This window comes from Macaca thibetana, chromosome X (genome assembly GCF_024542745.1).
Source record: "Macaca thibetana thibetana isolate TM-01 chromosome X, ASM2454274v1, whole genome shotgun sequence".
Lineage (NCBI taxonomy): Eukaryota > Metazoa > Chordata > Mammalia > Primates > Cercopithecidae > Macaca > Macaca thibetana.
The window spans coordinates 118,787,163-118,810,918 of NC_065598.1; the positions used below are offsets into that span (position 1 = coordinate 118,787,163).

At 41.7% G+C, this 23,756-nt stretch overlaps 1 protein-coding gene across 10 annotated transcripts in view; it reads right to left on the minus strand.

Moving 5' to 3' along the window:
* THOC2 (THO complex subunit 2) overlaps nt 1–18,165 on the minus strand; it is a 131,816-nt gene extending 113,651 nt beyond the window's left edge. For 9 of the 10 annotated variants that reach the window (XR_007722738.1, XM_050777340.1, XM_050777339.1 and 6 more), the window contains exon 1: nt 18,035–18,148. Coding sequence is in view for 9 of the 10 variants with exons in the window: in XM_050777340.1 (XP_050633297.1) it covers nt 18,035–18,105 (71 nt within the window). In the remaining variant the exon portion in view is untranslated. Of the gene's footprint in view, nt 1–18,034 lie in introns of all 10 variants that reach the window. The other variant, XM_050777333.1, reaches the window with a different exon arrangement.
* Between the last annotated feature and the right edge of the window lie 5,591 nt (nt 18,166–23,756).

The window sequence follows — 23,756 nt, forward strand, 5'->3', positions numbered from 1 at the left end:
CCAGGCTGTTCTCAAACTCCTGGGCTCAAGCAATCTGCCCACCTCAGCCCAACAAAGTTCTGGGAATACAGGCGTGAGCCACCAAGCCAGCACTATAAATGCCTTTTTTTAAAAAAATCTCAAATAAACCACCTAACTCAAAACTTCAAGGAACTAGAAAAAGTAGAATAAACTAAGCCCAAAGTTAATAGAAGGAAGGAAATAATAAAGATTAGGGCAGAAACAACTGAAATCGAGAATTAAAAAAGAAAACAAAAATCAGCCGGGTGCGGTGGCTCACACTTGTAATCCTAGCACTTTGAGAGGCTGAGGCAGGCAGATAGCTTGAGCTTAGGAGTTCGAGACCAGCCTGGGCAGCATGGCAAAACCTTGTCTCTACAAAAAAACCACAAAAAATTAGCTGGGCATGGTGGCCCACACCTGTAGTCCCAGCTACTTGAGGGGCTGAGATAGGAGGATCACTTGAGCCCAGGATGTCAAGGCTGCAGTGAGCCAAGATAGTGCCACTGCACTCCAGCCTGGGTGACAAAGTGAGAACTTATCTCAAAAAAAAAAGAAAAAAAAATCAATAAAATTAAAAGTTGTTTTTTAAAAAAAGATTAACAAAACTGACAAATCTTTAGCTAGACATTTAATAAAGAAAAAGAAAATGCAAACAAAATTAGAAACAAAAGAAAAAACATTACAACCAATTACACAGAAACAAAAAGGAATACAAGAGGCTAGTACACCATAATACCAGAGCCAGACAAAAACATTACAAGAAAAGAAAATTACAGGTCAATGCCTCTTATAAACACAGATGAAAAAATCCTCAATAAACACCAGCAAACGGAATTTAACAGCACATTAAAAAGATCATTCACCATGATTACAATGGATTTATCCCTGGGAAGCAAGGATGGTACAACATACACTAAATGTGACACATTACATTAACAAAATGAAGGATAAAAATCACTTGATCATCTCCTTAGATTCCGAAAAAGCGTTTGACAAAATTCAATACCCTTTTATGATAAAACTCTCAACAATTAACTAGCCTGCGTGACAGAGCAAGACTCCCTATCAAATAAATATACATACTAACTATAGAATGAATGTTCCTCAACACACACAAAAAAAAGACCATAAATAACAAGCCCACAGCTAACATTATATTCAATGGTGAAAAGTTGAAGGTTTTTCCTCTAAGATCAGGTACATGCCCACTCTCTCCATGTCTATTCAACAGAGTACTAAAAGTCCTTGCCAGAGCAACTGGGCAAAAAGAAGAAATGAAAGTTATCCAAACAAGAAAAGTGAAATTGTCTCTGCTGACAAAATGATCTTATATTTAGAAAATCCTAATGACTACACCATAAAATTGTTAGAAATAAATATGCTGTATCCATCAAGGCAAAAAAAATTTTAAAAAAAGAAATAATAAATAGGGTTAAGTTACAGGATATAAAAATCAACACACAAAAATAGGTAGTGATTCTATATGCTAACAATGAACTACCTGAAAAATAATTTTAATTCCATTTAAAATAGCTATAGCATTGCAAGAATGGCAAAAAGAGAAAAATAATAATAAAAATAAAATAGCTACAAAAAATAAAATACTTAGGAATAAATTTAACCAAGGAGGTGAAAGATCTATACACCACAAACTATCAAATGCTGATGAAAGAAACTGAAGATGACAAATAAATGAAAAGATATTCCATGTTCATTGATTATAATAATTAAGATTGTTTAAATGTCCATGCTACCCAAAGAGATATAAAGACTCAATGCAATCTCTATCAAAACACCAATGACATTTTTCACAGAAACAGAAAAATCCTAAAAATTTATATGGAACCAGAAAAAAAACGAATAGCAGCCAAGGCAATCTTGAACAAAAAGAAAAAAGCTAGAAGTATCCCACTATTTGACTTCAAGCTACAGTTGGCCCTCTGTATCCAAGGGGGATTGGTTCCAGGACCATCTGCCACACACACCAAATTCACAGATGCTCAAAAGTCCCTTATATATGGCATATATACAGTCATCCTTCTGTGTCCACAGGTTCCGCATCTGCGGATTCAACCAACTGTAGACAGAAAACACTTACAGTCAGTCCTCCATATCCACAGCTTTTGATTTGTTGTTGGTTGAATCTGTGGATGCGGCCAACCAACTAAATGTAAGGCCAGCCAACTATATATTACAAAACTAGGGTAATTAAAACAGCATGGCACTGGCATAAAAATAGACACATCAACTAACGGAATAGAATAGAGAGCCCAGATACTAATCCATGCATTTATAGTCGATTTTCAACAAAGGGTACCAAGAACACATTATGGGGAAAAAGGCAGTCTCTTCAATAAAGAATGCTGGTAAAACTTAATATCCACATACAGAACAATGAAACTGGACACTTACTTCACACCATATACAAAAACCAACTCAAAATGAATTAAAGACTTAAATGTAAGACCTGAAACTATAAAAATCCTAAAAGAAAAAACAGGGGAAGAGCTACACAACATTGGTCTGGGCTACAGTTTTTTAGATTTGACCCCAAAAGCTCAAGTGATTAAAGCAAAAATAGACAAATGGGATTACATCAAACAAAAAAAGTTTCTATGCAGGAGGCCAGGTGCAGTGGCTCATACTTATAATCCCAGCACTCTGGGAGGCCAAGGCGGACAGATAACCTGAGGTCAGAAGTTCAAGACAAGCCTGACCAACATGGAGAAATCCTTCTCTACCAAAAATACAAAAATTTTCCGGGCATGGTGGCGCATGCCTGTAATCCCAGCTACTCAGGAAGCTGAGGCAGGAGAATCGCTTGGACCCAGGAGGCAGAGATTGCAACAAGCCAAGATCGCACCACCGCACTCCAGCCTGGAAAGCGAGACTCTGTCTCAAAAAAAAAAAAAAAGTTTCTATACAGGAAAGGAAACAATTAAGTGTGATGGAGACAACCTATGGATTCGGAGAAAACACTTGCAAGCCAAACATCAAATATGGGTTTAATATCCAAAATATATAAAGAAGTCAAGGGGCCGGGCGCAGTGGCTCACGCCTGTAATCCCAGCACTTTGGGAGGCTGAGACGGGCGGATCACGAGGTCAGGAAAGCAACACCATCCTGGCTAACACGGTGAAACCCCATCTCTACTAAAAAATACAAAAAAATTAGCTGGGCGAGGTGGCGGGCGCCTGTAATCCCAGCTACTCGGGAGGCTGAGGCATGAGAATGGCGTGAACCCAGGAGGCGGAGCTTGCAGTGAGCTGAGATCAGCCACTGCACTCCAGCCTGGGCAACAGAGTGAGACCTGTCTCAAAAAAAAAAATTAAAAAATTAAACATATTCTCAAAATAAAAGAAAATGGTGATGCCAGCCAGGCACAGTGGCCCATGCCTGTAATTTCAGCAATTTGCAAGGCCGAGGCAGGAACATTCGTTGAGGTCAGTTGGAGATCAGCCTGAAAAACACAGCAAGACTCTGTCTCTACAAAAAAGAAAAAAAGAAATAGGCATTGTGGTGTGAGTCCTAGCTACTCGGGAGGCTGAAGTGGGAGGATTGCTTGAGTCCAGGATTTCCAGGTTATGATGAGCTATGATTTCACTACAGCACTCCAGCCTGGGCAACAAAGCAAAATGCTATCTCAAAAACAAAAAATAAAAATAAAAAATAAATAAGCCTGGGTAACAAAGAGACCTCGTCTCCACAAAAAATAAACAAAAACTAGCCAGGCATGGTGGTGCAGGCCTATAGTCCCAGCTACTTGGAAGGCTGAGGTGGGAGGATCACTTGAGCACCAGAGGTGAAGGCTGCAGTGAGCTGAGATCACGCCATGCACTCCAGCCTAGGCAACAGAGTGAGACCCTGTCTCAAAAAAGAAAAAAAAAAAAATAGGCCAGGCCTGTGGCTCACACCTCTAATCCCAGCCTTTTTGGAGGCCAAGGCATGAGAATTGCTTGAGGCCAGGAGTTCAAGACCAGCCTGGGCAACCCAGCAAGACTCCATCTCTACAAAAAAAATTTTTTAATTAGCAGGTCATGGTGGCACATCCCTATAGTCCCAGCCTCTTAGGAGGTTGAGGCAGGAGGATCACTTGAGCCCAAGAGTTCAAAGTTACGGTGAGCTATGATTGCACCACTGCACTCCAGCCTGGGTGACAAAAAGCAAGAGCCTGTCTCTCGAAAAAAATTAAATAAAATAATGCAATTGTTATGAAAAACAGTATAGAGATTCCTCAAAAAATGAAAAGTAGAACTACCATATGATCGAGCATTCCTACTTCTGGGTATTTATCCAAAAAAATTTAAGTCAGGATCTCACAGAGATAGCTGCATTCCTATGTTCACTGCAGCATTATTTACAATAGCCTAGAGGTAGAAACAACCTAAATGTCCACCAACAGAAGAGTGAATAAAGAAAACGTGTTGTATATCAATGAAAGCAAACATTATTCAGCCATAAAAAAAAAAGGAAATCCCGTCGTGCTACAACGTGGATGAACCTTAAGGACAGTGTACTAAGGTAAGAAGCCAGTCACAGGACAAACACTGTATGATTCTACTTATATAAAGTATCTAATGTAGTCAAACTCAGAAGTGAAAAGTAGAATGATGGTTGTCAGAGGCTGCAGGAAGGGGAAAATGGGGAGTTGGTGTATAAGGGATACGAAGTTCAGCTCATAGAATATGAAAAAGATCAGATCAAAAGATCTGCTAACATTGTACTTAGAGTTGACAACATTGTACTGCTCACTTAAAATTTGCTAAGAAGGTAGATTTCATGTTGGGTGTTTTTTTTCCACAATAAAAAAGTTACTTAAAAAGTTGTTAATTTTGTTAAATCCTGAACCCTAAGAACATATTTTGGTTTTTTTGTTTGTTTGTTTGTTTTTTGAGACAGAATCTTGCTCTGTCACCCAGGCTGGAGTACAGTGGCACGATCTTGGCTCACTACAGCCTCTGCCTCCCAGGCTCAAGCAATCCTCCCGCCTCAGCGTCCTGAGTAACTAGGATTACAGGTGTGCACAACCATGCCTGGCTAATTTTTGTATTTTAAGTAGAGATGGAGTTTCACCATGTTGGCCAGGCCAGTCTCGAACTCCTGACCACAAGTGATCTGCCCACCTTGGCCTCCCAAAGTGCTGGAATTACAGGAGTGAGCCACTGTGCCTGGGAAAGCATGTCTTTTTTTAAGAACACATCCTTTTGGCTGGGTGTGGTGGCTCACACCTGTAATCCCAGCAGTTTGGGAGGCTGAGGAGGGTCGATCACTTGAGGTCAGGACTTCAAGACCAGTCTGACCAACATGGTGAAACCCCATCTCTACTAAAAAATACAAAAATTAGCCGAGCATGGTGGTGCATGCCTGTAGTCCCAGCTACTCGGGAGCCTGAGGCAGCAGAATCACTTGGACTCAGGAGGCAGAGGTTGCAGTGAGCCGAGATCACGCCACTACACTGCAGCCTAGGCGACAGTGCGAGACTCTATCTCCAAAAAAAACAAAAAAAAATTAAAAATTAAAAATAACACATCCTTTTAATAGCCTATGTGATGAAATTTAGAAGTTTGCATAAGTAATTTCTGCCACACACCCAAATACAACCACAGTATTTGTCTACAGGTGACGCACCTGTGCGACTATTAGAATTGTAAGCTGAACCAGCTTGATTTTATGAAACACCATTTTTTACTTGAAAGAAAAACAAACTACGGTTATTCAGACATGGGTCTTCCACGTGCATTTTCTCAAAAATGAACCAAGTGAGCCTGTCATTTCAAGGAAAACAGCAGAGTATTTGCTGCTGATGATATGCTTTTACACTGTTGGTGGGGGTGTAAATTAGTTCAACCATTGTGGAAGACAGTGTGGCGATTACCCAAGGATCTAGAACCAGAAATACCATTTGACTCAGCAATCCCATTACTGGGTATATACCCAAAGGATTATAAATCATGCTGCTATAAAGACACATAAACACATATGTTCACTGCAGTACTATTTACAATAGCAAAGAATTGGAACCAACCCAAATGCCCATCAATGATAGGCTGGATAAAGAAAATGTGGCACATATACACCATGGAATACCATGCAACCATAAAAAAGGATGAGTTCATGTCCTTTGCAGGGACATGAATGAAGCTGGAAACCATCATTCTCAGCAAACTAACACAGAAACAAAAAACCAAACACCACATGTTCTCACTCATAAGTGGGAGTTGAACAATGAGAACACAAGGACACAGGGACGGGAACATCACACTGGGGCCTGTTGGGGGTTGAGGAGCAAGGGGAGGGAGAGCATTAGGACAAATACCTAATGCATGCGAGGCTTAAAACCTACATGACGGGTTGATAGGTGCAGCAAACCACCATGGTACATGTGTATCTATGTAACAAACCTGCACATTCTGCACATGTATCCCAGAACGTAAAATTTAAAAAAAAAGAAAGACAGTTGTAACACATGCAGTGTAACCCAAAAAGGGCTCAAATACAGACTATAATAAGAACCCCTACAAATCAGTGAAAGAAACTCAAGCAACTCAACAGCAAAAAAGGCAAAAGATATGACAGAGACCTTTCACAAAAAGAAACAAGAACTCCAGGCCAGGCGTGGTGGCTCATGCCTGCAATCCCAGCACTTTCGGAGGCCAAGGTGGGCTGATCACCATAGGCCCGGAGTTCAAGACCAGCCTGCCCAACATGGTGAAACCCTGTCTCTACTAAAAATACAAAAATTAGCCGGGTGTGGTGGCACACACCTGTAATTCCAGCTACTCAGAAGGCTGAGGCACAAGTATCGCTTGAACCCGGAAGGCAGAGGTTGCAGGGAGCTAAGATTGCGCCACCACCACACTCCAAACTGGGCGACAGAGCAAGACTCTGTCTCAAACAACAAAAAATAATAATAATAAGTACTCCAAATGACCAACAACATATAAAAAGATGCTCATGAAAATATAAGCCACAGTAAAATTACATACATATTTACAAAAAATTTAAGTCTGACAATATCAAATGTAGTGACAATGTGAAACAAGGTCAACTCATACACTGCTGGTGGGAGTGTACACTGAAATAGCTTGGCAATATCTAACAGAGCTAAAGTGTAACCTATAACCCAGAGATTCTACACCTAGTATATACTCCACAAAAACACATGCTTGTATACACCAAAACTGTTGTATAATGTTTCTATTGGCACTGTTAGTAATAGCCAAAAACTAGAAGCAACAAAAATGTTTATCAACAAGACAGCATAAAAATAAACACTGGTATACAATGGAGTATCTTGCAACTATGAAAATGAATGAACTAAAAAAAAAGGAAAATCAATGAACTGCAAACATACAATATGGATGAATCTTAAAGTCATAACTGTTGAGCAAAAGCAGCCAGATACAGTAGGATAAATATTCAATTTCATTTATATGAAGTTCAAGAAAAAAATTAAACATATTTGGTAATGACACTGCAAAGAAAAGCAAGAAAGTTCCTTTGAGCTGAAGATGCAAGGTTAAAAAAAGAGAAAAATCAAGAAAGAGGAAAACCATAAATGTCAGGATAATGGTTACTACATGGGAGGTGGGAAAGGTTTGATTGGGAACAAATGGTATGTTGCCTTAACCTGGGTGTAAGTTACATGGGGGTGCATCTTACAATGACTCTTTAAGCTCTATATTGAGGTTTCATGACTTCTCTGTATTTTTGTTACATTTCATAATTTAGAAAAAAAATTCTTCCAAGGTGCACAAGGCTTTAAAGAGAGCCAATGAATTCATATAGAAGAGTTTCTTACTCTTTTGTATCTAGTAATCCTTTCTCTAGTCAATGAAACAAATAATTTTAAGACTTAACAGAACCTGTTTATATATCATGTAATCCTTTTTCTAGTCAATGAAACAAATAATTTTAAGACTTAACAGAGCGGCCGGGCGCGGTGGCTCACGCCTGTAATCCCAGCACTTTGGGAGGCCAAGGCGGGCGGATCACAAGGTCAGGAAATCGAGACCGCAGTGAAACCCCGTCTCTACTAAAAATACAAAAAATTAGCCAGGCGTGGTGGCGGGCGCCTGTAGTCCCAGCTACTCAGGAGGCTGAGGCAGGAGAATGGCGTGAACCCAGGAGGCGGAGCTTGCAGTGAGCTGAGATCAGGCCACCGCACTCCAGCCTGGGCGACAGAGCGAGACTCCATCTCAAAAAAAAAAAAAAAGACTTAACAGAACCTGCTTATATATCACATCTAAGGCTAAATAAGATGCCAGATTACAATCATCCACAGAGAGATTATCTACTTTGCAGATTACACGTAACCTTGCAGCTCACCTCTGTGTCTTCTGACTGTGTCAATACTGTATCATCAGGATGAGCAGGGTAAGGTTATTAAAAGTCAGCAGAGTAAACTTTTGCTAGTCAACAATTCACTTCCAGGTTTCACAAAAGTATGTTCAAAACCAAAGAATAAAAAGGCAATGGAAGCCGGCAGCTGTGGCTCACACCTGTAGTCCCAGAAGTCTAGGAGGCTAAGGTGGGTGGATCATTTGAGGTCAGAAGTTTAAGACCAGCCTGGCCAACATGATGAAACCTTGTCTCCACTAAAAATATAAAAATTAGCTGGATGGCCGGGCGCGGTGGCTCAAGCCTGTAATCCCAGCACTTTGGGAGGCCGAGATGGGCGGATCACGAGGTCAGGAGATCGAGACCATCCTGGCTAACACAATGAAACCCCGTCTCCACTAAAAATACAAAAAAATTAGCCGGGCGTGGTGGCGGCACCTGTAGTCCCAGCTACTCGGGAGGCTGAGGCAGGAGAATGGCGGGAACCTGGGAGGCGGAGCTTGCAGTGAGCCGAGATCGTGCCACTGCACTCCAGCCTGGGTGACAGAGTGAGACTCCGTCTCAAAAAAAAAAAAAAAAAAAAATTAGCTGGTTGCGGTGGTGCGCACCTGTAATCCCAGTTACTCTGCAGGCTGAGGCAGAAGAATGACATGAACCCAGGAGGCAGAGGTTGCAGTTAGCTGAGACTGCATCACTGCACTCCAACCTGGGCAACAGAGCGAGACTCTGTCTCAGAAAAAATAAAAATAAAAACTAAGGGCAATGGAGAGCATTTACTAAATTAAATATTTAGTTTGAAAATGTCAGGCCAGGCATAGTAGCTCACGCCTGTAATCCCAGCACTTTAGGAGGCCAAGTTGGGTAAATTGCTTGAGCTCAGGAGTTCGAGACCAGCCTGGTAACATCACCTGAGCTCAGGAGTTCAAGACTAGCCTGGGTAACGTGGTGAAACCCCGTCTCTACCAAAAACACAAACAATTAGCAGAGCATGGCGGCACGCGCCTGTGGTCCCAGCTACTCAGGAGGCTGAGATGCGAGGATCGCCAGAGCTCAGGAAGTTGAGACTGCAGTGAGCCAAGATCGCACCAGTGAGCCATGATCGCACCACTGCACTCCACCCTGCACTCCAGGGTGACAGAGCAAGATCCCATCTCAAAAACAAAAACAAAGAAAGAAAATGTCATTTAGCTATTAAACATTTCTCACTAAAAAAAAATTATTCTGAGAATACCTTATGAATGGTAAGCTGGTGTAAGTTTGGTCCCAAGCACTTTCAACTACTTTCCTGGAGACTAGACAGGCCTTCTAATGGGTTGAGAAGAGAACAGTAGTTGGTTAAGAACACTGGTTAAGGCCGGGCGCGGTGGCTCAAGCCTGTAATCCTAGCACTTTGGGAGGCCGAGACGGGCGGATCACAAGGTCAGCAGATCGAGACCATCCTGGTTAACACAGTGAAACCCTGTCTCTACTAAAAAATACAAAAAACTAGCCGGGCGAGGTGGCAGGCGCCTGTAGTCCCAGCTACTCGGGAGGCTGAGCCAGGAGAATGGCGTAAACCCGGGAGGCGGAGCTTGCAGTGAGCTGAGATCTGGCCACTGCACTCCAGCCTGGGCGACAGAGCTAGACTCCGTCTCAAAAAAAAAAAAAAAAAAAAAGAACACTGGTTAAAGCTGGGTATGCTGGCTCATGCCTATAATCCCAACACTTTGGGAGGCCTAAGTGGGAGGATCACTCGAGCACAGAAGTTCAAGACCAGCCTAGCCAACAAGTGAGACCCCATCTCTACAAAAAAAAAAAAACAGGCCGGGCACGGTGGCTCAAGCCTGTAATCCCAGCACTTTGGGAGGCCGAGACAGGCGGATCACGAGGTCAGGAGATCGAGACCATCCTGGCTAACACAGTGAAACCCCGTCTCTACTAAAAAACACAAAAAAACTAGCCAGGCGAGGTGGCGGGCACCTGTAGTCCCAGCTACTCGGGAGGCTGAGGCAGGAGAATGGCATAAACCCGGGAGGTGGAGCTTGCAGTGAGCTGAGATCCAGCCACTGCACTCCAGCCTGGGTGACAGAGCGAGACTCCATCTCAAAAAAAAAAAAAAAAAAAAAACAGAAAAAAAATATTAGCCGAGTGTGGTGGCGCGTGCCTATAGTACCAGCTACTTGGGAGGCTGAGCTGGGAGGATCACTTGAGCCTGCAGGTCAAGGCTGCAGTGAGTGGTGATCCTACCACTGCACTCCAGCCTGGACAGCGTGGGGAACAGAGTGAAACCCTATCTAAAAAAAAAAAAAACCACTGATTAAGCTTCTATTTTCACAAAATATGTTAAACCTAAGTTTATCTGGAATATAAAACAAAATCAATCTTCCTTCCAGTAGGCAACATAGAAATAATATCTGCTTCAGATTAGCATCAGAAGATATAACCTAAAAATGCCATCTAGGTCTTTTGCGGAGAGGAGATATATAAGTATATCAAGATTGCTTCAATATTTACTATGAAGTATTAAAACAATTCCTTCTTTGGGTTCCTATTTCCCCTATAGGGTCAATTCCCTTTAGAATATAATAGCAGGAGCCAGGCACAGTGGCTCACACCTATAATCCCAGCACTTTTAAGAGGCCGAGGAGGGCAGATTACTTGAGGCCAAGAGCTGGAGACTAGCCTAGCCAGTATGGTGAAACCCTGTCTCTACTAAAACTACAAAAATTAGCCAGGCTTGGTGGAGCATGCCTGTAACCCCAGCTACTCGGGAGGCTGAGGCAGGAGAATCACTTGAACCCAGGAAGCGGAGGTTGCAGTGGGCCGAGGTCGCACCACTGCACTCCAGCCTGGGCGACAGAGTGAGACTCTGCCTCAAATAATAATAATAATAATAGCAGGAAGCACCATGTCTTTGAAAGAAGAATTTAAGAGAATAAAGTAACTCATCTTTCCCTTTGTACTCAGGCTACTAAAATGCAATTTCAAATATTCCTTCATATAGAAAAAGAGGAAAAATAAAAAGAGGAAAGGAAAAGGAAAGGATGAGAAAGAAAGAGAAACAAAATAATTGTTTAAAATTCTTCCTTATTCACTTGAGCCTGGGAGGTCAAGGCTGCAGTGAGCCAAGATCATGCCACTGCACTCCAGCCTGGGCAACAGAGTGAGACCCTGTCTTTAAAAAAAAAAAAAAAAAACTTCTCCTTATAACAACGCATTTGCTTCCTCACATTTCCAACAGTTTTATTTCTATTTAACAATCTTAATGCACATCTTTTGCAAAAAGCCTTCCAATGGTTGGGGGGAAGAGGTTGCGTCAGTGTTGCAAACTCCTACCTAGACTAATGGTACAGTCATCATTACATAACTTTAAGAAATAACTGAAATATAATTCTATATTGTCAGTCACCAGGCTACAAACATGTTCATTAGGACACAGATGACAATGTCATCATGAACTATTAGAATCTCAAAGATTTGCTCAAGTTGCATATGGAACCATTGAAAGGTTATTACAACAAGGCAATTTGTTTGCATAATAGATACTTATATTTCCCTAGTATAAAAGAGGTATTCCTTTGGCTGGGCGCAGTGGCTCATGCCTGTAATCCCAGCACTTTGGGAGGGTGAGGGGGAAGGATCACTTGAAGCCAGGAGTTTATGACCAGCCTGGGCAATATAGCAAAACCCCATCCCTATACATACACACACACAAAAAAAATGTTTTTAATTAGCCAGGCATGGTGGCATGCTCCTGTAGCCCCAGCTATTCAGGAGGCTGAGGCAGGAAAATCCCTTGAGCCTGGGAGGTCAAGCCTGCAGTGAGCCGTGATCGTATGACTGCACTCCAGCCTAGGTGACAAAGCAAGACCCTGTCTCAAAAAAAAAAAAAAATTAGTTAAAAATAACTTTTTTAATAAAAAAATAAAACAGGTATTCCTTAGTTATAACAAGAAACTAAAAACAAACACTAAGAATTTTCCGCCAACAAGTAGATGTATCTGTGCTCTTCTCCCTAAGTGATTCACTAACAGAAGCCCACCAAGGATTCTTAAAGAAACTGTTTCTGAACGTTACATTTGTCTTACTATACACCTGCCTAATGGTTTTAGGTCACTAACCTAAATTATAGGGAAAGGAACAAACAAAACTACCTCTAATAGTTGCCCACTTTAATATGGCTTAAAAATAATCAAATTTTCTGTCTTAGTCCAAATTGAAATTATTTTAATCCCTTAATAACTTTCAAATACTTGAGTTTACCATTTTTCCACTTTTTATTTTTTTAAATAAAAATAGAGACAGGTTCTCGCTATGTCACCCAGAGCTCTCCTGGGCTCAGGCGATCCTTCCTCCTGCCTCAGTTGCCCAAGTAGCTGGGATTACAGGTGTGTGCCACAGTGCACGCCACCACCACCTCACATGCCACCATGCCAGGCATTCGTTTTTTTCCACTTTTAAAATTGTTTAGTGCTATTATGGAGATGCTGTCTCAGGTCCCTGAGAACGAGGACAGAATCTACTTTCTGTCAAAAGATGTATGGAAAACTGAATAAAATGTCTGAGGTTCCTTCAAGGACTTAAAAGGTATTTTGTGAATACTTCTTAACATGGGTATACGGCTTTTCATCTTACTTGTTCCCATTTTCCAGTAAAAAGGAAACAGAGTCACAAGCTTAAATTACTTGATTATGCTCACATCGCAAATGTGGCTTTCATATATAAAAAGCTGATGCTATTTACGCTTCACTTAATTCTTTAAAACAAGACAACAAAAAGGTTAAATGTAGTTAAGCAAAGTGCTACCTCTATTATCATTTGTAGAACAGAAACAAAACCCACAAAAATGAATACTGGGACAATATAGTTTTATCTTGTAGAAACATGCATTTAAAAGAAAAAGAAACAGGAAATGTTAAAAAAAAAGAAAAAAGAAAAGAAAAAGAAAAAAAAGAAAAAGAAAAAAAGACAACAGGAGTTGCCGCACTTACAGCAGGAAAAAAGCACAAGTATATTGACAGCACTCACCCTACCTAAACATTAAAGCATTACAGAATATATATATATATATATATTTTTTTTTTAACAAACAAGGCAGTAGCCTATACAACCTCCTGACATTGCTTCAACATTTCTTGAAGAATGTTTCTCTTCCCAGGAAAACAGACTAAGACTTATACTTAGTTTATGAATACAGGTCGAAATGGGAAATTAAATACGAAATGAAAACTGAGACATCAAGAAAAGGTTTCAGATAAAGCTTTGGCTGAATTTGGAGCAACTTTGCGAGGAAAAAAAGACTCAACCACCAAGACTAAAATTTCTTAGAATGATTATAACCCTCTACCTAGAATTCTCCAAGAAATTCAGATCATATGGCATGTTTTGAACAACGAAATGTACTTAAATAAGTTCTAGAATGTTTAAAATAATGTCGTAGCAGCAGAAGAAAAAGAGTAGCAATCAAAACATTTGGCAATTAAATTTTAAAACTTTATTATAACTACCATTAATAAGGTAAGACCTAACAAAACTTTCTAATTGAGATACCTAAAATAAGCTATTCAAACAAACAGATGATATTCAACAAACATAAGTATTTCAAAATTAGACTAAGTATTAACATGAGGCTAGCATCTTCAGATTAAGAGCTTCGAATATCAATTCTCCATTAAGGTTGCTTGTGATAAAGAAATGTTGAGTTCACTGTGTTAATGATTTCTATCAAAACCAGAATTCTCCACCGGATCTACCAGTACATGCAAGTTTATTAGCTTAATCATGGCAAGTTCTACGTCAATATAAAATAATCAAGAAACTAAAACTAATTCCAAAATTAAGTGATCAAATACATATCTTTCAGAATTTGAAAGAGTTTGCATTTAGATATAAGTATTATTGGAAATTACAATTACATTTTGGTAGCCCTCCTTTGCCCTTCTGAGCCCTCTTGGAAAAGGTCATTCTTTAAGAGTTCTATAATTTAGCATTAAAAACATAATTGGTATCTGGAAACATAATGGGATATCTAGGTATGCGATGGATGGACCATTCAGATAGGCAAAATACAGTTTTACTTTTCTCCCTAATTACCTAATAAAACATTCTTCAAAGCCAAGACCTTCCATTTAATAGACAGTTGTTTTTCATGGCATACAATTAAGAATTTGCCCTATCTGAAAGTTATAAAATATCCCATACATCTCATATGTTGCTTTCAACACTAGTTGACAACCACCCCCAGAAAAGATTTATGGTGGTAAGAACTGACAGACAAGAAATGAATTAACAACCTCATGAAATACATCACATTATTTTTAAAAAAGGTAATTTTCAGTCAAGTTAAAGCTTATCTGCTAATTTATCTTGTTAAAAAGGAAAAATTCACCCAAGGTATAATTTTAAATATTGGTCATATTCTAAACGCCAAATCTATAAATAGATTCACTAATAATTTGGTGGCACACTACCTTCATTTTTAAATTTTCCCGTTGCTCTTTTATATTTCAGAGGCTGTTTTCAGACAAATGAAAAATGTTTTTTGTAATATATTTGCACCACCACGTATTCTGCCTAGTAATATGAAAATGCTAACACCTATCTTTAAGAAGATACAAAAACTCCAAAGACATGCTACATGCAACAAAGTTTTCATAGAGGGAAAACAGGTCAAATAAACTGAAACTAAGTACTGAATGGTGATGTGTTTAACTATTTAAAATAGCTTATTATGTTACACAATTTTAAACTCTCTTCCTGTAACAGAATGCAATCATAAAACTGACTATACTGATTTGGATCTACTATAATTCAATCCACATTCCACAAGTCATGCAATAACTACATACATGTAAGTTCTAATAACAGTTTTTTTGTTGTTATTTTTGTTTTGTTTGTTTTTGAGAAAGAGTTTCGCTCCCCTTGTTGCCCAGGCTGGAGTGCGACAGCTGCGATCTCAACTCACCGCCACTTCCGCCTCCCGGGTTCAAGCGATTCTCCTGCCTCAGCCTCCCGAGTAGCTGGGATTACAGGCATGTGCCACCACGCCTGGCTAATTTTGTACTTTTAGTTGAGACGGGGTTTCTCCATGTTGGTCAGGCTGGTCTCGAACTCCTGACCTCAGGTGATCCACCCACCTCGGCCTCCCAATGTGCTGGTATTACAGGCGTGAGCCACCTCACCCGGCTTCTAATAACAGTTTTGAAGCAGCTCTTCAAATATAAGAACTATGACAGGTAGCATGTATTATATAAATACACATAATGTGAACCTAAAATTCCATTTTTTCTAGGTATTTCGACCTCCTACATCACTTTTTCTCCAACCATTACCAGTCAGAAGCCAAGCAGAATTTCACCTTGTAGCCCTAATACCACTCATTCTAAGGTGGGAGCAATAACAGTAAAACTGTTGGGAGGCCGAGGCGGGCAGATCACGAGATCAGGAGATGGAGACCATCCTGGCTAACACGGTGAAACTCCGTCTCTACTAAAAATACAAAAACTTAGCCGGGCGTGGTAGCACGTGCCTGTAGTCCCAGCTACTCGGGAGGGTGAGACAGGGAGGCTGAGACAGGAGAATCGCTTGAACGCGGGAGGCAGCGGTTAGTGAGCCGAGATCGCGCCACTGCACGCCAGCCTGGGCGACAGAGCGAGACTCCGTCTCAAGGGGAAAAAAGAAAAGCAAAACTGTCAAAAAACAGTAGCTGAAAGGAGGAAGCTGAGCAATCTACAAAGATAACAGCCCCTAAATAAATGAGCTGGCTTTAAAAGTAAACAAAACAGTGAATTGCTTTACGAGTTTTGGTGGATTACCCTAATATGGATGAAGATGATGGTCTGGCTGGGTAACTTCCCATCTTGCCTTCCCCAAACTTGATGGCTATTTGTCAACTAGCTATCAAACGTGATGGCTATTTGTCAACTAGCTAACAAACTTGATAGCTATTTGTTAACTAGCATGTATGAGGATTTGTAAAATGTTCATTACAGTTAAAAACGAAGGTTTATCAAATAGTCTTCTCTGACAATTAATAAACCAATAAGCACTCTAAGCATATGCTGGGGGGGGGGGGGGTGGGCGTGCATGGAACCGAAAGAAATATGAGACATAGTCCCTATCTTTCAAGGGCCTCTCAATTCATTACAGTGCAAGAGTAAAAACACATGAAGGAGTCAGAGACCAATTAATTGCTAACCAGAGTGGTACAGACTTTAAGTGCATGAGCTGTCCTGAGAAGTTTAAATATCTAAAGGTTGGAATAATATTACTTTTAATAGCTATCACTTGAGCACTTACTATAAGCCAAGTGCTTTACAGGCATTATTTAGTCTTCACAACAATCCTTTGAGTAGAGTACTTATTATTCCCAATTTACTCAAGGGGAAACAGTCCAAGTGGTTAAGGAACTTACCCAAGGTCACTCGGCTAGTTAAGTGGCTAAGACAGCCGCTTATTTAGGGAATTCTAGCGCTCGCACTGTTAAGACTTCATACAGCAGTGCGGGGGGTGCGGGGGAGGAAGCCACATAGGCTGGCACTATTACAAGCGCGGGATCCGGCAACGCGTTCCTCGTGTTTCGTTCCAAGTAATGAAGTTACAAAGATCTGAATCTTTAGCATGAGCCACGGTAAACTGGCTACTAGAAATGGAGAGGGGTGGGCAAGGACGACAAAAATGGCTAACAAGAGTTAATTTCATCCAGGGTTGAGCGTTAGCATCTAAAAGCGATCCAGAGAAGGAAATGAGAAGCTGTTATTAATATGTTTTCTTAAATCTGAGGTTTGCTTTGCTGCTTAAACGACTTTTTTCAGGGAGAGGGGAGGAGGGAGCGCTCTAATGTGGGGGCGAGAAGACTAGGGGTATGGCAAATTACTGTTTTCGGCGTTACGGGGGAAAAGTTTCACGACTAAAGGAAACGCGTTATCCTGGGTACTCGAGAAGCTTGGAGAGTTGCCAGAATTAGTTGCAGTCCCAGGATAAAATGGGGTTTAGGGAACATTTAATGACGAAAGTTAAATCCAACCCTAAATAGCTCTAAGGTGAACAGACGGAGCAAAGAAATGTCTGTAGTTCTTCAGGGAAAGCGGCAATCCCTGCCACACTTCCCCACGGCGCTACGCGAGGCCGGGACAGTCAAGAGACCGCTCCCCGGGAGGACGAGAGGTGCCAAACCGGGTTCTTCGCGGCGCCCCGGGCTTCGCGGCAGCGGGCGAAGAGAAGGGGAGGGAATCCGGGACGGTTCGCCCTCCTCGGACTTCAGGCAGAGGAGGCGCCAAGCTCCAAACTGCGGAGTCCAACGGGTGCAGAGTGAAGAAATGGGACAGAGAGAGATGGAAAGTCCGAATCGCCCCAGCGCAGCCCCATAAAGATAAAGGAGCCCACTGAGATCAAGCGAAAAGGGGGACACAAAAAGAGACCAAGAGGGAGCGCAGAGACCTGCAGGGGCGGAACAGGAGTTCTACTAAGAGGCTAAAGAAAGCCGAGCTACCGCAGGCAGTAGCGATTTCTGGGAGGCCAGGGAAGGAAAGAGGTCCGCGGCGGTTAACAGCACCTCTCCCCGAGTTCGAAACTCCTAGCCGACCATCCACGCCCGCCGCCCGGGTGGGGGAGGGGGTACATCTTCCCCCCCCAACCTCCCACCACAGGTGAGAGTGCAGCTGACGCCCTGGCCCGGCCCGGCAGTGCGCCTGCCTCCGGCCCGAACACTCACAATTCGCCTCTCCCTGATTTCTCCCAGTTCTTTATCCACTCTGCAGGAACCACCACAGCCGCGGCCGCCATCTTCCTCTCACTAGTAGCAGAGGCCCGGATGTGTAGCACGCGAGCGAAGGGTCAAAGGGGAGCACCGCCCACGAGGAATGCCGGGAGCTGAGAGTTCGTTTTTCGATTTCCCGCCCCACTTTCCTCCCCACCCAGCGGAAACCCGAGGCCCGGCAGCCAACGACGTGGAGACTCGCGGGCTCCTTTGCGAAGTTACTCCGCGGGCTGCGCCGTCCGAAGTCCTCAGCCTTTCCATTAGAACAGAAAAATGCCATCCACGGGCCAACAAGTAGACCTTATCTTCTTCCATAGTATCTACCCCAACCACTAATACAAACACGCATTTTTCAAGCACCTAATATGTGCTAGACACTGGGGATAGAGAAATAATACAGTCTTTGGGAAAGACATAAATATAAGCAGATAAATTACATTACGCCCTGCTGACTGCTGAGATAAAAGGAAATAATCGGGAAGGTGGTAGCCATTGTCTGTGTGCCAAGCATTACGCTAATGCGAGGGATACGACCTAACCGTGGGAAACATGGATCCACGAGTTCTGACACGCTGCGTTGGCCTGCTATCATTGTTACCTTAGGCTAAACTAGGGACTAAGTACCATGAAAAACAAAATGGGCCGCGCACGGTGGCTCACGCCTGTAATCCCAACACTTTGGGAGGCCGAGGCAGGTGGACCACCTGAGGTCAGGAATTTGAGACCAGCCTGGCCAACATGGTGAAACCCCGCCTCTACTAAAAATACAAAAATTAGCCGGGCGTGGTGGCACGCTCCTGTAATCCCAGCTACTCGGGAGGCTGAGGCAGGAAAATCGCTTAAATTCGGGAGGCGGAGGCTGCAGTGAGCCATGATGGAGCCACTGCACTCCAGCCTGGGCAATAAAGTGAGACTTCATCTTAAAAAAAAAAAAAAAAAAAAAAAAAAAAAAAAAAAAAAGACAAACACTGTATTATTCCTTAATCTACAGATATTTCAAATTTGATCTTTTTTTCTTTTCTTTTCTTTTCTTTTCTTTTTTGAGACAGGGTCTCACTCTATCGCCCAGGCTGGAGTGCAATGGCACAATCATGGCTCACTGCAGCCTCTACCTGCCTGGGGTCAAGCTACCCTCCCACCTTAGCCTCTTGAGTTGCCGTGACTACAGATGCACACCTCCAGGCTCTGCTAAATTTTTTGTATTTTTCTAGAAACAGTTTTTCACCACATTGTCCAGGCTGGTCTGGAACTCCTGGCCTCAAGTGATCTGCCCACCTCAGCCTCCCAAAATGCTAGCATTACAGGCGTGAGCCACCCTGCTCACCCCAATAATACTTTTTTTTTTTTTTCATGACACAGTCTCAGGAAGTCCTGACAACATGTGCTCCCACCCCACCTCCATAATGCTTGTTATAGCAACAACAAAAAAAATTTTTTCTGACTGCGTATCAGTTATCACATCTCCATTAATCTGGAAGAATTCCTCAGTCTGTCTTCCACAACCTTGACATTTTCGAAGAGTGCAAGCCAGTAATTTTGTAGATTGTACCTCAGTATTTGTTTGTCTGATGTTCCTTCACGATTAAATTAAGTTTATGCAATTTTTTGACATACTACAACATCGTGTTTTTCTTTTTTTTTTTTTTTGTAATTTTAAAATACTTTATTGTTAATAAATGCTAACAGTCATCTTAGCCCTCAGAGAGTTATAACCTTTTTGCTGGTCAAGGGTCTTGTCTCAATGTGGATGGCTGCTGTTGTGGCAATTTCTTTCTTATTTATTGTTTTAAATTTAATTTAAAGTTCTGGGATACATGTGCTACATGTACAGGACGTGCAGGTTTGTTATGTAGATAAACGTGTGCCATGGTGATGGGAAAACACCCACTGACGTATTTAGAGTTAACACCTCTGGAACCGGGTGTGGTGGCTCACCCCTGTAATCCTACCACGTTGGGAGGCTGAGCCAGGTGGATTGCTTGAGCTCAAGAGTTGAAGACCAGTCTGAGCAACAGAGTGAAACCCCATCTCTACAAAAAATACAAAAATTATTTCAGCTTGGTGGTGCACGCCTGTAGTCCCAACTACTAAGGAAGCTGATGTAAAAGTGTTGCTTGAGCTGGGGAGGTTGAGGCTGCCGTGAGCTGTGAGCATGCCACTGCACTCCAGCCTGGGTGACAGAGCAAGACCCTGTCTCAAAAGAGAAAAAAGAAAAAGAAAAAAGAATATACCTCTGGGCATGCTGGCTAATGCCTGTAATCCCAGCAGTTTGGGAGCCTGAGGCAAGAGAATCTCTTGAGGCCATAATTCAAGACCAGCCTGAGCAACATCAACAGACCCACCCTATCTCTACAAAAAAAAAAATTTTTTTTAATTAACCATAAGGGGTGGTGCACACTTGTGGTCCCAGCTACTCAGGAGGCTTAGGTGGGAGGATCCCATGAGCCCAAGAGTTAGAGGCTGCAGTGAGCCATGATCTGGCCACTGCACTCCAGCCTGGGCAACAGAGCAAGACCCTGTCTATTTAAAAAATTAATTAAAAATTTTACATTTTAAAAATAAAGAACAACCACAGAAGTATTTAGAGTTAATGGGGCATTATTTTACAACTTACTCTAAAATATTTTAGAAAAAAAGTAATAAGGCCGTGCACAGTGGCTCACACCTGTAATCCTATGAATTTAGGAGGCCGAGGCAGGCAGATCACCTGAGGTCAGGAGTTCAAACCAGCCTGGCCAACATGGTGAAACCCCATCTCTACCAAAAATACAAAAATTATCTGGATGTGGTGACCCATGCCTGTAATCCCAGCTACTCGGGAGGCTGAGGCACCAGAATTGCTTGAACTGCTTGAACTTGAGAGGTGGAGGCTGCAATGAGCTTAGATCGTGCCACTGTACTCCAGCCTGGGTGACAGAGTGAGACTCCGTCTCAAAGAAAGAAAAAAAGTAATAGGATGATTAAGCAAATGTAAACTATTAACTTTAGGAATCTGGATTGAAGGAGTTCTGTAAATACCATCCCAAAATATGCTGTTTTAGTATGCTGATTACTTTAAACTTAGGGCTCTTGGGGAAGAGCAAATGCAGGGAGAGGCTTTCTCTGAACTTCCTCAATCTGCCTAAAGACAGATCCTCAAAAACTAACTCAGTTATCATGAATCTCCTCCCCAGGAATCTCACCAACCAGAGAAAATTAAACAGGAGAGGAGACTGGAAGTCAATGCCATGCCCAGACAGACTTTGTCACAGTCTGTCACCTATTCTGAGGGCCCACTCATCTTTTCCCAAAATCATTTATTCTATCCTAAGTTCCCTATATCCTCCCTCCTCTCGCCCCTATGAAAAGGGTATATAAACCTCTAAATCTACTGGGTTTGGGGCTGTTCACTTTTCTTTCATGACATACCCCCATGCATGTAATGAATTGTTATACGTTTTCTCCTCTTAATCTGTCTACAATCAGTTTATTTCATAGACTCAATTATTGAATCCTCAGAGAGTAAAGGAAAAGTTTTCCCTACCCTACAGGATGAAGGAATGAAGGACATATAGGGATTCTCTGTTCCACTTGTGCAATATTGGGGCTCAGAAGCTGATACCCTGAAATTCAGCACTTTGACATGCTGAACTGAAGAAGCCTCAAGGCCTCTTGACCTTTTCCACTCCCCACTGCCTCACCCCAAACCTTTATCTGGCTAAGATTCAGACCCACCAAAAAGAATAATTGTCTATTTTTCCTTTCCCTGTAGGACCAAGAATGCAACCACACCTGAAAAGACTCTTTCACAAGATAATGTACAATTAATCTCTGTTTCCTGATCCACTCATTCGTCCCAGTAATCCACTCAACAGAATTTCTCGTCTCCACTCTCCCAGAATCTGGTTGACCAAGACCTGAACCACATTGTGGGGTCGGTGATCACTCTGTGGTTCTTCCCATGTATACACGTTAAATTAATTTGTATGCCTTTTCTCCAATTAATCTGCCTTTTGGTAATTGTTTTTTCAGTGAGCTTTCAGAGGATGAAAGGAAAGTTTTCCCTTGACCCCTACAGCAACTTTTCAAAATAAAAGGTGTTTTTAAAAAAACACATGTTTGGCAGAAAACACAGACAATCCAAATGAAGAAATCCTACCCTATATATGAACTTTAGAGCTAGTATCTTCTAAATATGGCAAGTTTTGTCAGATGAACCAGGTTCACTTGCATTGAAAAACTATTTAAGTTATGTGCTGTATTCAGAACTGGTTCTGGGAAAATGCTCCATTGTTTATGGTTGTTTTTCACCAGTTGTATCTAGTCTTCTAGTGTCCTGTCTGACTTTGAAATTCTAAAGCCACGCACTAGAAAATATCCACCTTTCAATTTCAGTGATTTCTGCTTGTAAAAACCTTCTGCCATTTCGAGGGGGGTCAAATATAGTGCCCTCTGATCTTTTAATGTTTCCTTATTATGGACAATTTAAAATGTATACAAAGCAAACAGAATGATACAATGAATCTTCGTGTACCATCATCCCCCCTGGAAAACTTTGAAGTCATTATTACAAGGTAGCTTCTGTGATACAAGAAGCACTATCTTGCTACTTATGTATACTTCTCTGTGTAATCTACAGCAAGGGCTTTCAACCTGGGTCAGATACATTTTTGTGGGAATAGGGGGGATGGGGGCTAGGGGGCAGGGGTCCTCTGCATTGTAGAATGTTTAGCAACATCACTGTACTTGACTTACTAGATGTCAGTATCAGCCTCCATACACACACACACACACACACACACACACACACACACACACACACCAGTTATTACAACCATTTGCAGACATTGCTAAAATTCTCCAGAGGGCAAAATAGTCCCCTTTTGAGAACCATTGAGCTACAGTATTCTCCTGTACTGTGACTTACCTTGCCACGTATCACAGTGATTTCTTCTTCCAAACATTGAACTGTGCAGTATGCATAGTAATCAATATGTCACACTTGTGATATGACCTGAGTGCAATGATGCCCTTTGAGGCCTGGTTTTCTCTTCTTCCAGAAACTGCAGAACTATTTTTACATGGTATGATGACTCCTTTAGGAATTACTCAGAGCTAATTGGCTTTTTGATCTATAAGATTGCAAAGCTATGAAATCTTCTGCATCCTTGTTGTTGGCTTGCCTGCTCTTTGCTATCTGCATCTGGTATTATCTCAACAGCTGGGGGGATTTTTCTCTGGTGATCTCACAAGCTCATGGATACCAATGCGCTATTCAGGGACTGAGGGCTGTGGTGGAGGCCAGGGATTGGGTAGTTTCAATGTTGACAGTCTGATGCATGGAATGATAGGTCGATTTTAGGTTACTGTAAGGTCAAGCAATCTTATAACCTACCATCTCAGTAAAGACAAAGAATGGGACCAAAAAGGAAGCACATAAAAGCAAAACAAGACAAAATAACAAAATAATTAAAGAATGAATGCAAAGGGTTTTTTTGAGATTTAAAATGAAGAAAAGTTCTTTAGAATAAACTACCTGATAATTTCTGCATTTTATGCTAAGGCTGTTTATGCCAAACCAATCTACTGTCTCCTTCCCGTCTACAGTGCTCCTTTGGTGAAAACAAAGTCTTTTCTTTTTTCCTTTGTCTTTCTTTCTTTCTTTGTTGTTGTTTTTTTTTTGTTTTGTTTTGTTTTG